Genomic DNA, 17,535 nt, shown 5'->3' on the forward strand with positions numbered 1-17,535 from the left:
ACAGCAACTGGAATTGATTTTGATGATGATCATTGCAGTCAGATGGAAGTAGCAGAGTCTCCAATATTTTCAGACTTTATTGTAACATGATCTTCTTTGTTATCAAAATGTACCTGTAGAAAAAAAAAACCCCAAACAAACCAAAACCAAAATAAGATGCATCAGATCATAAATTATGTAATAATGGTAAATACATTTTTGTAATTATCTTTAGTTTCCATTATAAATCTTTTCTCTTCTTTTGTGTTTTTGAATATTTGGTCCTTTTCTCAGTGTTTTCCGCCAATCTGTGCTTTACTGTTTGTTTGGTATCTATTGTTTCTTCAGTTAGTCAGTTACTTCCTGTTTTATTTTGAAGGCTAATTTATCATGTGCCTTTTTGTGCCTTTTTCTACCTTTCTTTATTCCTCTTCCTATCATGTGGACGTTTCCTTTGTCCTTTTCTCCTGTTGAATACTATTTTCACTCAATTTTGTTCTCCTTATATTGTGTCTAGTTTTTTACTTTTCCGCTACCACTGAGCAGCCTTTTTTTGTTAACTTGTAATTTCTAGTTCAAGTTGTTGAGTTTAGTTTAGTTGTACTTACTGTGGTTTTATCCATCAGTGTTTTGTTCCCTAAAATGAGAGAAGGAAGTCAATTCCAGTTTAAAATAAAAATGAAAATTTATTCAAACTTATCATTTTTAAATTTACCTTTAACTTCTATCCATATTTTGACTGTTACAGCAGTTATTAAAAGTGTTGCTAAACCCACAGAGACAACAATGAGCCTCAAAGAAACAGAAAAATCTGTAAAAAGGATTAAAAAAAGATTTTGGTTGCAGTTTCCTGTTTAGTGCAAATGTCTTAAAATATGTCTTGAAATAATCCATCCATCCATTCGCTTCTGCTTATCCTTTTCAGGGTCGCAGGGGCTGCTGGAGCCTATCCCAGCTGTCATAGGGCGAGAGGCGGGGTACACCCTGGACAGGTCGCCAGTCTGTCGCAGGGCCAACACACAGAGACAGACAACCATTCGCACTCACTTTCACTCGCACATTCACACCTAGTGGCAATTTGGATTATCCAATTAACCTATCCCCACAAGTTACATGTCTTTGAACTTCAAAAACTTGAAATCCATCCAATAAATGATTATGAGCTCACCTGTGTCTTGGCCAGAGCGCTGTTGGCTGATGAAGGTAAACTGCTGCACTTCTCCTGTGCCAGTATCAGTCACTTCACATTTCACTGAGTTATATTTTAATGAGTATAATTCATGGGATTTTGGAAAAGACACAGTGGCGGAGCAGTCAGTCTGCATGGTCAATACTTCTTTGTTCTCTTTGTCCACATCTTGACCGTCAATCAGCCACTTCACTGTGTGATGACACTCTTCATATGGCAGCACAGAGCAGTTTAAAATTGCCTTACTATTGTCTTTATGTTCATTCACTGGTGAAGATGGAGATAATGTGAGAGAAAGAAATTAAACAACCACATTGCTGGAATCTTCATGCCTGAAGTTTCAGTTTGAGCAGACAATATTTTTTTTAAGTGTAAATACTCACAAGTAATAAGAGAGAGATCAACCACCAACTGATGAAGTAGAGAGTGTTGCGCTTGGTTTTTCCCCAACTTGTATTGCTGACAAAAATAAAGCCCAACATCCTCAGCTGTGAGCTTCTTTATAACCAGAGAACAGTTTACAGCAACACTCAGTCTGTCTGATTTAGATTTGGCATATTCACCAATTTCCCCAAACCTGAACAGCTCTGCTGTTGGTTTGTTTCTTGAAGCAAAGGCCCACATTGTATTGTTACAGGTATTCTGGTCATCCATCGCATTCAGACAAAGCAGAGTGACGTCATCTCCGAGTTTCATAACAATGGATGTTACATTTGAAGTTCTTGCTGACAGGATTGGAGAGAAATAAGAAAATAAGTTAAATACAAAAGTTGTTTTTTTTTTAAAGAAAAAGAATTAAGATAGTTTAGACACAATATTATGCACGTGTCCAACACTCTTTTTTGTAGAACAATGCTTTTTTATGCCACACATATTTCCTCTTCCAAAAGCAGCACTGTAGACCCTGTGTAGGCGCCTAGTGTTATTTTTTCCTTTATTTCTTTTACTTTCTTATATTATTCATATAATTATCCTTGTGGGTATTATGCTAAAGTGGACAGGGAGTGAAGACCAGGTTGGCAAAAGATGGGAAAAGAAAATGAAGGAACAGAAAAAAAATAAGGGACAGAAGGGTTAGGGGGAAACCCTGAAGGGAAACAAAAGGGGGATAGTTAGATAGGGAAACGTCGATGATGAAGCAAACATCAGCACTTGCTGTGTCTCCAAGTGCTGCATCTGTAACAAAATACAAAATATCAAACCTGAAAGACGAAACAGAGAAAGGTACACAAGCAAACATGTCATTTTGCTGTGTGTTTAGGTGGGTGGGAAACTGCAACAATGCTCGCCTATAAGAGCCCCAGGTGGGCAGAGAATGACTGAGGAAACCCCAGACCTGAGGCCACACATCAGGATGATGTGCGTCCACCCCAGAAGGAGGAGGACATGGTGGAGTTTGCATAGCCAAGAGCAGCAGTGTCAGGGAACCGGAAGCAGCAGGCAACTGCCCACCACAGAAGCCTTAAAGAGGGATAAGTATGGGTTTGCCTGACTCACACAGCCCAAGAGTACAGGCATACCATGGTATTGTTTGCTGTGCACTATTTATAATAATGAAGTGGATTACTGTGCAGTAGATGAAAACATAGCACAAATTTGATTACAAATATGAGTCTGAGAGAAGGCGACTGATTCAGAACCTTAGTAAAATGGAAGTTAAAGAGGAACACATTTGGCTTCCATGCAAAAAGAAATGAAAAAGTGAAAAATATTCTGACAATTGCGAAAATGGAAAACGTTTTCATATTTGGCTGGGCTGGTTGTCTTTGAGGATAAGTGACAAAAGATCTCGTGAAGAGCCATAAAGACACCTGGTATAAAACAGTATAAAAATCTGCCAGAAAATCTGAATAAGCAAGTAATTTAAAGTAGCAGTTTTTTTGGGTTTTTTTGAGAAACACTCTACACGTATCTTATTTACCTTAAGACACATATGAAACCCACACTGTGGGCTTGGGTGGGGTTAGGTCTGGGCACACCTGAGGCTAGCACCATGGAAAATGTATACAGTTATGTATCTGACAATGACCAAAACACTTCTCCAAAGCAACAAAAGAGTTTGCTGAACTTCAGTCCTACTGACAATCTGTAGAGAGAGCTGGAGCTTTGAGTTGCCCAGCAGCAGCCAAGAAACAAAGGATTTAGAGAGTGTGTATAAAGAGAAGTGGGCCAAAATCCCTCCTGATAAATTTAGATTTATGTGTATTTACATGTTTGAGGCTCTATGTAAAAAAGAAAAATATAAAAATAGTTAAAAGAAATAATTAAATCACGACTGGCCTCCCTAGACTCTGGACAAGCAGTGTGGGATCATCTTGACAGAAAACAGAGCAAAAGGCAGCCACCATCCAAAGAAGAGTTTTGAATGTCTTTCAAGAAGCCTGGAGAAATATTTCAAAAATTTGCAAGAAAGCTTGTCTAAGAGAGTTTAGGCTATGTTGTAGAATAAAGGTCGTCATATAAAATTGTGTTTTGCTGCACATATTTCCCATGGAAAGTGACTAAATAAACAAGTACCTAGAAAATGATGAAACAAAGAGGCACACGAAAACTAAACTATTACATACCAAGACTAAGAAAAAGAAAACAGCGCCCAACAACCTTACCTGTAATCTGAATCAGCAGCAATGCAAACATTTGAATCCATATGAATTCATCCATTGTGGTTCTCTGTCTCACTTCTTTCTTGTTCTTAATCTTGATGGGGCTGCATCCGATGGCTCTTTAAGATCATTTGTGTTTCCTGTGATTAGTGAGATGTCACTTCCCTGATGTTAACACACCAATGGTGCAACACATTTCAAAATCATAAAGTTATTTTTAACAGGTGCATGTTGTTTCCGTTCCCTCAGTGCTTTGTGACAATGATGTGTTTGACACCACGAAGAATTAAAAATGACTGAGGAGGCTGAATGTGTGCGTGTGCATCAATGCAGCTTCCTTTAATTTTTAAAAGAGTCTATTAGAAAAAAGAAAGTACAGAGGAAAGGCAACGCACTTTAAAAAACATTCATCTTCTAAAACTTATCAGGGTTTGGTTCGTCGGAGCAAAAGTGTCAGCAGGGAAGACGACTTCCTTCATCCTGGCCCCTCTCCAGTTCATTTAGTTGCTCCCAAGATAGCCAAGCAATATAATCTTTTTACTGTGTCCTGGGTCTGCTCCAGAACCTCCTCCTGCTAGAACATGCTCAGAATACTTCACCCTGGAGGCATCCAGCCATCCTAGACAGTTGCCATGTTGTCATGTTTTTTATAAAGTGGCTAATTTTGGGAAATTGATTTGAACATAACATGAAAATATGTAAGTAACAAAATGAAAAATGACATGTACATATAACAGGTAACTGTGTGCCTTGTAAGTGTGCTTTTTCAGTTTTTCTGGTTTGTTTTTGTTTTATCTTAATAAACAAAATAACACAAACAAAAATGTTTTAATATTTTTCATCTGTTTTTTTTAATCTTCTTCATGATCTCACCTGCCTCTTCATGTGTGGGCTGAGGGGTGAAGGTAGACAGTGGCACTTCCTGTGTTAGTTATAGTCATTTCACACTTGAATAAGTGACATGCTGGAGAGTATAAATAAACAGTCACTCATTTCTCATCACAGTCTAAGGACACTCTTTATATAGCTCAAGATAAACCAGCTTGAAATCATCGTATCATTGCCCTTATGTTGAACCCTTGGTAAAAAAAATAATCTTATTTATTGTTATTATTATTACTATGTTTTTAGTTTCTTGTTAATCCATTTATCAGATGAAGAAAGGTGAACATTGTTTCATTTCCTGCTGTGTGTTTGTGGCAATAACGTGTTTGACATCTTCAAAAATAAGATGACCGATGAAGTTGAATGTGTGAAAACTGTCAGTCAAAATAAATATCAACAGTTCCTCTTTCTGTTACTACCTTATATTAGAATATAAATAAAATGAAGTAGAAAAGAACAGAAAGACTTATTACTGTGACCTAAAGGGGATGTGTCTTACAACAGCAGTAGAGGCCTGCACATTTGAGCTTTTGAAAATGACCATATGAACACCCTAAACAAGAATAGTTAACACGCTGATGATCTAACTGAGTCATCTCCAGTTATGCTGAGCCACAGTACTTATCTTGACTATATTCTTTTCTTTAAATTAAATTTTATTTTTTGGTGGAGCTTTTCAAAAGGATGTAAATTTTATGCCATAAAGCTGGGAAAAGTTATAGTGCTAACCAGGTTTGATTCACATCAGTGTGACTGCTGTGCGTTTCTATATTAACACCACAGACATCAGGTGCTTTTTTCATGCTGTCTGATGATGTTCATGACTTTTTTTTTAGAACTACAGTTGGTGTTTATTTCTGGCAAAAAACCCAACTTTGTTTATTTTTTATTTTCTTTCTAGTGAAATGTAGTGTATTGAAGTTCCCTGAAAACAAACAATCACACGAAAACCTTAAAACTGAACACAAATACATTTTATTTGGAGATTACATTACATACAGATAAATCCCAAAGTGGTGCGAGATCAATAATTAAATATATCTTCAGTCAAACTGAAAGGAAAATAGTTTGTAACACACAGCCAATTGTTCATATTAAAATAACCTTATTACTTGTTTTAACCCTGTAACACCCAACTCGTCAAAAAAAAAAAAAAAAAAAAAAGCCAGAAAATTCTGATTTTTTGTTTTATTATTTTGTGTATTAACCCTTATAAGACAATCCTTTTTTTGCTACATCATGTTGTTTGTTATATATTTTTATGATATATTATTTGTTGCATCACATTTAATACATTAGGCATTTTTAGCAAGTTTTTTTTAGACAATTTTAGACAAAAAACATAGTTTTGTTCATTACATTTTGAAATTATGGCAAGTATTGATCATGTTGATGAGATAGCGGTCTCAGAAACTCATGTAGCAAATATGATGCAAATGGCATTATAGGGTTAAGGATGTGACCTATAAAGCAAGATGAGATGATACTGATAATATAACAGCAGTTTTTCTGTTGAGCTGATGTCGATCAGCACAATTTGATAGAAACAGCAGAGATTCGGATGCTTATTATTTTTTGAAACTTAATCCCCTTCTTTATTAAAATGCACCTGCAGAAAATAACCAAATAAAATACAATAAAATAAAATGCATAAGATGTGAGATTAAGACAAATAATCTTGTAATAATGGTTTTGTAATTATCTCTGGTTTAAGTTGTAATTGTTAGTTTCCTCTTCCTGTTTTAAAGTTCTGTTCCTTGTTTGCCTAATCTGTATCTCACTGTTTGTCTTTGTAATTCTATTATTTTCTTTTTTTTTCATCCGGTTAATTTGTGTTTTATTTTGAAGGTTAGTTTTGTGTGTAGCTTGTTGGGTAAAAACCGCACCTTTTGCGTTTTAAACTTCTGAACCTCAGTCCTCTGCTGAATCAACATTTAGTACAAGAAATCTAAAGTAATCTCAGCATAATCACTTGCAGTGATATCAAGTATATCAAACATTAGAAACTCAACATTCAGGTTTTTAAGCTTTTATACTGCATTACTGAGTTATGCACTTACGGCAACTTTATCCATCTGTGTTTTATTCCCTAAAATGAGAGAAGAAAGTCAATTTCAGTTACAAGTGAAAATTCTAAATCTTTAACTTTACATGATTAAATTAAATTTACCTTTAGTTCTTGTCCATGTGTTGACTGTCACAGCAGCTATTGAAAGTGCTGCTAAGCCCACAGAGACAATAATGAACCTCGAAGATACAGAAAAATCTGTAAAAAGAATGAAAACTTATATTTATTAAAATAATTTGGGTACAGTTTTCAGTTATTTTTAAATTTCTTTACTTTGAAGTAAGGTACCAACTCTATGGACCCATATTTGTCTCAGTCTGAAGGTTAGGAGTAACTACTGGATGTTGCATGCAGTTAGCTAGCTATTAGGTAGTATCTGCTTGTGGATTACTTTGGCAGTTTCTTGAAGCTGTCCAGGCTAAATTTGAGCTGAGGAAGGACCAGACAATGCGTAACACCATCCTCAGACATGATATGCAGCTAGCTCTCCCAGGCCCGCCATTTCTTTGCCTATTGCCAATACAATACACTCACTGCTGGAATGGGGGCACCACCAGTGAGGCCACAGCCTACGGATACAGTTCCACACGTGGTGGCTTGGAGCGAAGGTCCAACTACAGGCCTCCAGAGGGACCTGCCCCCAAGAGAAAGAAGCCTCAATCCTCCTAGCAGTGAGATTGAGAGGAGATGGCCTTGAGTGGCTGTGTGAATGTGCGCATATTGTTCTGAAACAACTGCAAATCCTAAGCCTACAGGTCAAATGCTTTGTGTACATTACAAATCAGGCAGCGGATGCCTTTTACCACAGATACACTGGGATAACAATGCCTCACCTAAAGTGCTGCACGTCAATCAGCTAGCTGTTCACCTTTCTCTGCAAGCATTGCCAAGCATGCTCCTTTATGCCTTTCTCTAAGTGGAAATGATTACACCAGTTGCAGACAGAGCTGCAGGACCTTTCTCTGATTGCAGCGGCCCCTCAGTGACCAGCAAAGCAGTGGTAAACAGAGATAATCAGTCTGTTGGCAGCAAGCCCCTGGCAGCTTCCTCTCTGCAGGGACCTGCTCTCTCAGGTTAGCCTCTGAGTTTTTGCGACCCTCCCTTCACATCTTAGAAGCTGAAGATGGAGTCCTCTGTGTCAAGCCTATTTACTACATAACAACATTGACCACACTTAGAATACATGTTTATGCGACCAGTTGCTTCCCTGCTTTGTTAATCTAGAGCCCTGTTTAAATAGAGGCTCATTCACTAGATTATGAAGGTTATCTCACTGGCCTAGAGCACCAGATTTTGCTTTCCCACAGGTTATAAAAGCAAACTCCACCAGGAGAATATCAGCCTCAAGGGCCTTTTTAACGGGAGAGATGCTTGTACAACAGCTATTTTGCCTTCGTTGTACACCTTTGTTCAGTTCTATCGTCTGGACATGACATATATATTGCATATATTGTACTTGGTTTTTGTTACTTTTGTGCCACCTTGAAAAAACATTAAAGACAAAAAAAATAAATAAATAAAGATCTAAATAAGCAATGTGTTTGATGATTTTAGTAGTAAACAGTTTATCATGATGTTACCTGTTTCCTCAACTGCCAAGATCTGATGCTTGAAGGTGAACTGCTGCATTTTTCCTGTGTCAGTATCCGTTACTTCACACACTATGTTATATCTTGATGGGTAAATATTGTGAGACTCCAGAAAGGACAGAGTGGTGGAGCAGTCAGTTTGTGCAATCCGTGTTTGTTTGTTGTCTTTGTCCACATATTGACCCTTAATCTGCCACTTCACTGTGTGATGACACTCGTCAGATGTCGACACAGAGCAGGTTAAAATGACCTGATCCGTGTCCTCATGTTCAGTTACTGTCAAACATAATTTGTGACAAAAACGGCACAAATTAGTCATGTTATTTTGATAACTTGTACTGTTGTGAAATCTGTTTATGTTGTCCTAGTAAGGCTACTATGGGGGCAGCCACTAGAGGTCGCTAGAATACGGGTGTGTATATGTGTTTTCCAGAAATTGATGTAGCCACGTACACTGCTGCTACAATTCAATAAAAAGCGGTTCGTGCTTGAGAACCCTGCGTCTTATTGCCTCCGATCATGACATGGTGTCAGAATTGAGAACTTCACGCCGAGTTACACGAAGAAATGGCTAAATTTGGACCCCCGGAGCCGTTCGACTTTACACAGCCGGCAGAGTGGCCGATATGGCGGCTGAGATTCTCCCGTTTTCGAGTGGCGTCCAAGCTAGGGATGGAGAGCGGCGAAGTGCAGGTGACTCGCTTCTTTACTCCATGGGGAGAGATGCTAAACCAATATATGGCTCATTTGTGTTTCCTGCTGCTACGGTGGCCAGGCCAAGTCCGCAGTTTGAGTATGATCTGGTTATACAAAAGTTCGATGAGCACTTTGTCCTAAAGAGAAACGTTATTCACAAACGGAGCCAGAGGGCCAGGGAGACAGTCGAGGCTTTCGTGCGGAGCCTGTACAAGCTCGCGCAGCACTGCGAGTTCGGCGACAGTAAAGACGAGCAGATCCGGGATCGTATCGTCATTGGATTAATTGACAAAGATGTTTCACAAATCGGGTGATTTGTGGGTGCCTCTCGCCCTATGACAGCTGGGATAGGCTCCAGCGCCCCCCGCGACCCTGAAAAGGATAAGCGGAAGCGGATGGATGGGTTTCACAAATCTCCAGCTCGAGGCAGACTTAACTCTGGATAGAGCCATTCAACTAGCACGCCAGAGTAAACAAGTCAAACAGCAAAGTGCAGACCGAGTGGAAAGCATGGTGAATGAGGTGAAACAGAGGCATTATAACAGCATGAGAAGGAGTTACTACCAACCTCATTAGTTACGTGAGCAACAACATGGTGAGAGTAAACCAAAATGCCAAAGATGCAACAGGGTGCATGACAAAAGAGAAAACTGCCCAGCCCACAATAAAAGATGCAGAAAGTGCAATAAGTTGGGACACTTTGAAGTTGTATGCAAAACCAAAATGCTAAAAGAGGTCAGGGCTGAGTCTGTAGAGGACTCAGATGAGGATTCATTCTTCATAGGGGAGCTTTTCCTGGGAGCAGTAACTGAGCCAAAAACAACAGTCATCGAGGAGTCAGGCTCAGATGCCGACTGGGACATTGAGCTACTGGTGAATGGCAGTCCAGTTGATTTAAAAATTGATACAGGTGCAGACACCACTGTTATGACAGAAACTACCCTTAATAAGCTAAAGCAGAGACCCAAACTTATCCAGTGTAAGCCAACTGTGTACAGCCCTGGTGAAAAGTCAAGTGCATGGGTAAATTCCTTGCTACTACAGTGTACAAAGGCCAAAAGTACCAGTACTGGATTACAGTTATAAAAGGGCAATACGCAAGTAACCTACTGGGGAAGACAGTGGCAAAGTGCATGGGACTAGTCGCTAGAGTTAACAAAATCAGTAGTGACTTAACAGAGGATGTGTTCGGAGAAATTGACCTGCTGAACTGTGAACCTGTAAAAATCGAGCTGACCGAAGATGCAGTGCCGTACAGTGTAACCACCCCACGCCGGGTGCCTTTTCCTCTCCTCCCAAAAGTGGAAAAGGAAATAAAGCGCATGCTCAAACTTGGCATCATTGAGGAAGTCACCGAGCCAACAGACTGGTGTGCACCAATGGTGCCTGCTCCAAAGCGCAACAAGGATGAGGTCAGGGTGTGTGTGGACTTAAAACGTCTGAATAAGGGAGTAAAGCGTGAACGGTACATCTTGCCCACATTGGATGACATAACTCCCAAGTTAGCAGGGGCTAAAGTTTTCTCCACTTTGGACGTCTCCAGTGGGTTCTGGCAAATACCACTGGATCCCAGCTGTCAAAAACTAACCACGTTCATAACTCCCATGGGCAGGCCCTTGGTGCCTTTGATCAACTCTTTGATAAAACGCCACTGAGATGTCAGAGACTGCTGATGCAACTGATGTGATTCAATGTCACTGCTGAGCATGTTCCCGGTAAACAGTCAGTGGTGGCGGACGCACTCTCCAGACATCCACTGCACAGATGCTACCCGTCCGAGACAGACAGCCAGGTCAAGGCATATGTGAGCAATGTAGTGACAAGCAAACCTATCAAGTCACATAAGTTGGAGGAAATTCGTAGAGCTACACAGAGGGACCCAGAGCTTCAAAAAGCAATCATCTTCATCAGACAAGGGTGGACAAGAATGGCAAAGAGCTCACCACTGCAAGGCTTTTATGCAGCCAGAAGCCACCTTTCAGAATCAGATGGTCTAGTGCTCTACCACGATCGCATTGTAATTCCCACAGCACTCAGACCCAGTGTCCTTGAGCAATTACATGAAGGCCACCAAGGACTAACTAAATGTAGAGAGCGCGCAAGATCAACAGTGTGGTGGCCCAACATTGGACTTCAAATGACACATAAGGTGAGGTCATGCAACTTTTGCAGAGAGCACAAGCCTACACAGCGACGGGAACCTCTCGTGACTACTCCTCTGCCCAATGGCCCCTGGCAAAGGATTGCAGCTGATCTTTGCGCGCTTGAGGGTAAGAACTTTCTTGTCGTTGTTGACTATTTTTCAAGAGACGTTGAGATTGCTTCCCTCACTACAACAACCAGCAGACAGGTCATTAACAAGCTTAAACACATGTTCGTTAGATGGGGCATCCAGTTAGAACTGGTCAGTGATAATGGGACGCAGTTCACATCATCAGAGTTCCAAGATTTCAAACTGAGTTATGGCTTCACCCACACTACGTCGAGCCCTCATTACCCCCAGTCAAATGGAGCTGCTGAAAGAGCTGTCCAAACGGCCAAGTACATTCTCAAACAGCCTGACCCCTGCTTAGCCTTAATGAGTTACCGCTCTACACCAATTGCAGCAACCGGTGCAAGCCCAGCTCAACTTATGACAGGACGTCAAATCCGCACCACCGTCCCAGTACTTGAAAAGACATTGCTGCCCAGTCCAGTCAATAGGGACACGGTGTGCCAAAGAGATGCTGCAGCTAAGGACTCTTACAGATTCTTCTACAACCGCAGACATTCAGCTCGTCCACTTCCTGAGCTTCTCCCAGGCCAGGATGTTGTAGTGAAGCTTGACGGGGAAAAGGGGTGGACGACTCCAGCCAAGGTCATCAGTAAGTCTAAGGAGCCGAGATCGTACTTGGTGGAGATGGCGAATGGAAATGTGACTCGCCGCAACAGACAACACCTTCAGCCTGTCCCAGGCACCGCTGATCCTGAGGAGCAGCAGCAGAGCACTGTTCCAGCTACTCCGACTACTCCAAATAAAGGGCCGGCTGCTTCCCAAGAACCACCAGTAAGGCAGGCATTGCCAATCCCTGTCCTGGGGTCTCCTCTCTGCCCTACCACACCTGTGAGAGTGACTTCCAGGGGGCGGGAGATTAAAGTACCTCTCAGATTCAGAGACTGAGGACTATCTCCTTTCTATGTTCTAAGGGCAGAATAATCCCTTATCAGGACTGAGGGTAGTCTACCCCCGTGGTGTCCTGCTTTCTGACAACACTGTTTTATGTTTAAAGTACTTTTGTTAAAGGGGGAGATGTTGTGAAATCTGTTTATCTTGTCCTAGTAAGGCTAGCCACTAGAGGTCGCTAGAATACGGGTGTGTATATGTGTTTTCCAGAAATTGATGTAGCCACGTACACTGCTGCTACAATTCAATAAAAAGCGGTTCGTGCTTGAGAACCCTGCGTCTTATTGCCTCCGATCATGACATGTACTCTACATGTCTAAAGGCTAATTTACACTATGGAGACCTACTCTCATAAACTGACACAGATTTAACAGTGTCTGTGAAGCTGGATTTAAGAAAAGCATGTTTAAATTTTAAGTGTTTAGAACATTTTAGTTTAGTTTAGCACCATTTTGTGCCAGTGCAATAAATGTAATAAACCTAGTTACGTTTGGACTGTGATGCTGCATATAATATTGTACCTGTTTGGGTGTGCTTGGGAAAATAAACACAATCTTATTGCATAAAATAGTCCTGATTGCGTTTTGTGACGTAAACTGATTGTGGTGGTTAGTCAAAGTTTCTGATTTTAGCTTGTCAGTCCGGTTAAACACCTGTCACCTGACTCAAACAGGCTCTTCTACACACTGAACCCTGAACATTACAGCTAACAGGTGGATTTTCCATTTCACTGCAGCTAGCCAAACAACAAAAAAGCACTTACTGCTAAAGAGACTAATTGAGTGGATGTGTTGCCGCCAGGTCAGTACAACAGTGATCACCTTAGACTGCTTTTCAATTTTAGTGTCCTTGTTTTACACCGAGTTACTGGTCCTGTTACTAGTTAGCTAACAAAAATGAATTTGGAGCAACCAACCAGGTGACATCAGCTTCTGTACTGGCACAAGATGTCGCTGAACATGTTCTAAAAGCTTTACCCAACTAAAACACGTATTTCTTAAATCCAGTTTCACAAACGGTGTTAAATCTGTCTAATATAATAAATCTGTTTAATATTCTAAAAATAGTTTAAGTTGAAAAAATATTTTGATGTAAATACTCACCAGTAATGACAGAGAGAACAACCAGTGACTCACGTTCCCGAGCATCCTCAACTTGTGCTTCTTCTGATTTGTATTGTTGACAGTAATAAAGACCAACATCCTCAACTGTGACGTTCTTTAGAACCAGAGAGCAGTTCGCTGTAACACTCAGTCTGTCTGATTTAGTTTCGCCAACCCGTCCAAGTCTGATCAGCTCTACTGTTGTTTTGTTTCTTGAACCAAAGACCCAAGTGGTGCCATCACAGTTATTCTGCTGATCTATCACATTTAGACAAGGCAGAGTGACGTCATCTCCAACTTTTATAAACATTGAGGTATCATTTTCTGATACTATTGTAAAAATTGAAGAGAGAAATCAAAAATAGATTAGAATATAGCACTTTTCAGAGTGAAGATCATTTTAGGTAAAGGTTTATGATAAAATTTTGATATTGTAATAATATAGATAATATTTAGTTTGACTGCTATTTAAATGTTTCCTGTATTCTTACCTGCAATCTGAATCATCAGCATCAGACATAAAAACATTTGAATCCATCTGAAATCATCCATCGTGCTTCTCTGTCTCACTTCTTTCTTATTCTCGATCTCAACTGTCACCGTCTCTGAACTGATGCACCTTTAAGACTGTTTGTACTTCCTGTCATTACTGACACTTCCTGACCGCAGCCCTTAGCAATATTATTTTATATTTTCTTTTGATGTCATGTTTTATAGATGGACTATATCATCTTTTTACATCTCTGAAATTCACGAAGGTGTTTTTTATAAAGTGAAATTATTATAAAGATAAATTATATTAACATTTACCAGATACTCATTGTGTACATTGCCAGAGTGTATTTGTGACAATGACATAATTGACACTCTGCAGAGAAGACTGAACAAGATGAATGTGTGAAGATTGTAAGTTAAGATAAATATTTGTGATAATGCGGTCCCTCTTTCTGTTTATTTTAGAAAGCACAAAGAACACAGAGCTGAAGATGTCATGGGCCTGGGGGCCCAGTGCTCATGTGTTATTTTTGGGTGTATTGAATATTATGACTTCTATTTGTCTTTCTGGATCATTTATGGTTGTTTGTTGGCGTAATATGCTCCTGGTCCCTTGTTTCCCTTTGTACACATTTGTGTGTGTGACAGCAGTGGCGTACGTGTTACACTAAGAACACAGTTAGTTCTCCAGCACATATGATCGTGTTTTTCAGTGACTCTCCTGTCTGAATGGTGAAGGTGTTTTTGTCGGCCGGTGGATGGGAATGTACTCACTGTTGCATCTCTTGTTTCCAGGAGAATTGCAGAAACATGTGGAGGGATCAGAACACTAATGTACATATCACCGAGGAGGAGAAACACCACGGACCTTAGAGGACAATCACCGCACAGGAATTGGGCAGGGGTGCGTGAAGAACACACACACTGTGGATTGTTGCCACTGCTTTTTGGTCTTTTTTCATTGTAAATAAATCCACTGTCTTTATTCACAAGTCCTGCATTTAGGTCCTCTTTTAACCAAGGTAAAACCAAGATAAATTATTTTAGTGGTCTGAGACTCGTGTATTCTTTATTGTTAATCTGAGGTACTTCATTTCAGAGAAGGGAAGAGGAAGCGATTTGGTGTGAATGTGGTTACAACAGCAGCAAAGCTCTAGAGGTGCGAGACCGTAAAAAAAAAACATGGTTAGCACTGATCATATCAGTAAATTATCTCTAACAATCTTCAAACAGAATGAAACTGTGCCCTGTGGGGTAGGTTGGGAAAGGCAAACCTACACCCCACGTTGGCCCCAGGTCAGTGGACTAAAACAGGCCCCCAGTAGTTTTTCCCCTTGGTGCTCCAAAAGCTGCCTAACCCACAAAATTCCCTCCCCCCCACACTGAAGGTTAGGCCATGCAGGCCCCACATCGCTTTTAACCTTTGTGGCCCTGTGACAGTTTTCTGTGGTAAACCTGGAGTGGGTTTGCTCATAATGTACCCATATAAGGGAAATTCATGAAGATATTTCGAATAAAGGGAAATTACCATAAAGAGAAATGATAAGGTACAGCTGCTGTATTTCCCTGAAGGAGAGAGCACTTCACTTAGAGATGGAGAAAGATGTAAGAAAGACTGGAAAGGAGAGAAAGAACAATGGTTATATTTAAATGTAAAGTGAGTTGAACTAACTTTTATTTAAAGGTTGCGTGAAAACAATCAGCAGTTTAGTGCAGGATAAATAGCCTATACAAAGAAGATTACTGGAGTTGTGAGTCATTCTTTTACCTCACACTGAGCCTCTACAACTAGTACTAGATTTTCCCAATGTGCCAAATCCCACTTCAACCAAATGGCTGTCCTCATTTTTCCCTTTAACTGTATTCCCGTTTCTATTATTATTTTATTATAGCTGGTAGAAATGTAAGCAAACTACTTTTCAGCTACTTTTTACTGAGTACATTTAAAATGCTGCACCTTTTCCATTTAACTTGATTAAAAGAAGTTCAGTCAGTACTTCAACATTTGCCAGGATGTTCTATAACACATGTATCTGCACTTTGATTTAAGTAAGGAATGTCTGTACTTCAGCCACCTCCAGCTGCTAGTCTCTCTGTCAGCCTCTCTCACCACACAACTTCCTGTTCTCTCACCTCAAGTCTCAGCTTGTTTTATTTCAGTAATTTACAGAACCATGAAGTATTGTGTCACAAATATATTAGGAGAGCATAAAAAAGATCCACGTGCACAGAAACAGTCTTTATGTGGTTTATTAACGAATGTAAAAGAGAAACTGTGGTCAAGTAGGTCAAATGGGTAGATAGGTTTAGAGTGGAGCTAGAGAATAGGTATACATAGAAGAGAGTTAATTGTGAAACTTGTTTATTGACTACCTATTTCTCAGTTTGTACATCCTCGACTCCTCTTCTTCTAAGTCTATTCAATCAAAGATGTGAGTGAAGGTCTGAAAAGGATGTAATAAAACTCATACAAGTTCAAGACCTAAATATAAATCCATAATCAGAATATTGAAACACAAAACAACTATGTATATGGTCTTGATACGTGCTCAATCAGATCATAGTGGTTTGAGGGGAACATGTTTCGTCAAATATCCGAGTGATTGAAGAAGAGTAAAGAAGGATTAATGATGACACATTTCACCCACTGAAAACAAAACACGCAGATGAGCCGAATCAACTTAATGGAAACGACTTACTTCGAATAAACTTCTCTATTTTATACTATTTAATCTATAAAACTGGATGAGATGATACTGGTAATATAAAAGCCAAGTTGATCAGTTGAATCTGACTGAAGCAGCAGAAACCCCGATGTTTTCATAGTTAATTGTAACATCATCTTCATCTTGATCATAATGTATCTGTGGGACACAAACAAACAAAATAAAATGTTTCGTAATGTGAGTTAAGACAAGTGCATTTTAATAGCTTCTGTATTGTCTCTGGTTTTTTATTTGTCTGTCTGCATGTCTTATTTTCAGTTGGCTTTTCATCAGGTTACTTCTTGTTTTATTTTGAAGGTTAGTTTGTCATGTCTCATTTGTGTCTGTGTTTTTGAGTTTTTGTTACCGCTGTGCAGCTGTGTTTGTTTAGTTGTCATATCTATTTTAACTTCTTTTGCTCTGCCACCTGCCGGTCTGCTTTAAGTGTGTCAGCTGCTGGGTCCAGCTTAACTATTCTACCACAGCTGTGAGATAAATATAGCTTTAGTATAAATTTATAAGGAGAAGAGAGCATCAATAACTTTCCCAAAATGAACTCTCACATGCAGATTCACTGGCGTTCTAACCAACAACCCTCTAGTTTTAAATATAAGGAAACACAACTTGTGAATCCTCTGCTGTACCACATTTAACTCAAGACATTTATAATAATCTCATAAACATCATGAACTACAGCTATTAGTAAATAACAAATGTCATAAAACAACCTTTAGGACTTTTAACTTTTATGTTGGATTACTATTTTTTTTTTTTTTTTTTTACTTACTGTTTTATCCATCTTGATCGTGTTCCCTAAAATGAGAAAAGGAAGTCAATTTCAGTCTAAAATAAAATTTCTAAATCATTCAAAGTTCTCATTATTAAATTTGCCTTTAGTTCTTGTCCATATGTTGACTGACACAGCAGTTATTAAAGTTGCTGCTAACCCCACAGAGACAATAATGGACCTCAAAGATACAGAAAAATCTGAAAAAAAGAATAAAAATGTCAACTTATTAAATATTAACCCCGATTCTTTTGTCCCCGTGATAGAACAGAG

General features: G+C 39.5%; 1 protein-coding gene across 2 annotated transcripts in view; it reads right to left on the reverse strand.

The window, feature by feature from the left end:
- The window catches only part of LOC120725576, an 87,164-nt gene that overhangs the window by 64,740 nt on the left and 4,889 nt on the right, over positions 1-17,535 (reverse strand). The window contains exon 1 of one of the 2 annotated variants that reach the window (XM_040018612.1): positions 13,767-13,816. The exons of the other annotated variant lie outside the window; for it this stretch is intronic. Coding sequence (XP_039874546.1) covers positions 13,767-13,803 — 37 coding nt within the window. The 5' untranslated portion in view covers positions 13,804-13,816. Of the gene's footprint in view, positions 1-13,766; positions 13,817-17,535 lie in introns of those variants that run through there. 2 annotated transcript variants of the gene reach the window in all.

Source organism: Simochromis diagramma, unplaced genomic scaffold, assembly GCF_900408965.1.
Source record: "Simochromis diagramma unplaced genomic scaffold, fSimDia1.1 OVJJ01000802.1, whole genome shotgun sequence".
In the NCBI taxonomy this organism is placed as follows: Eukaryota; Metazoa; Chordata; class Actinopteri; order Cichliformes; family Cichlidae; genus Simochromis; species Simochromis diagramma.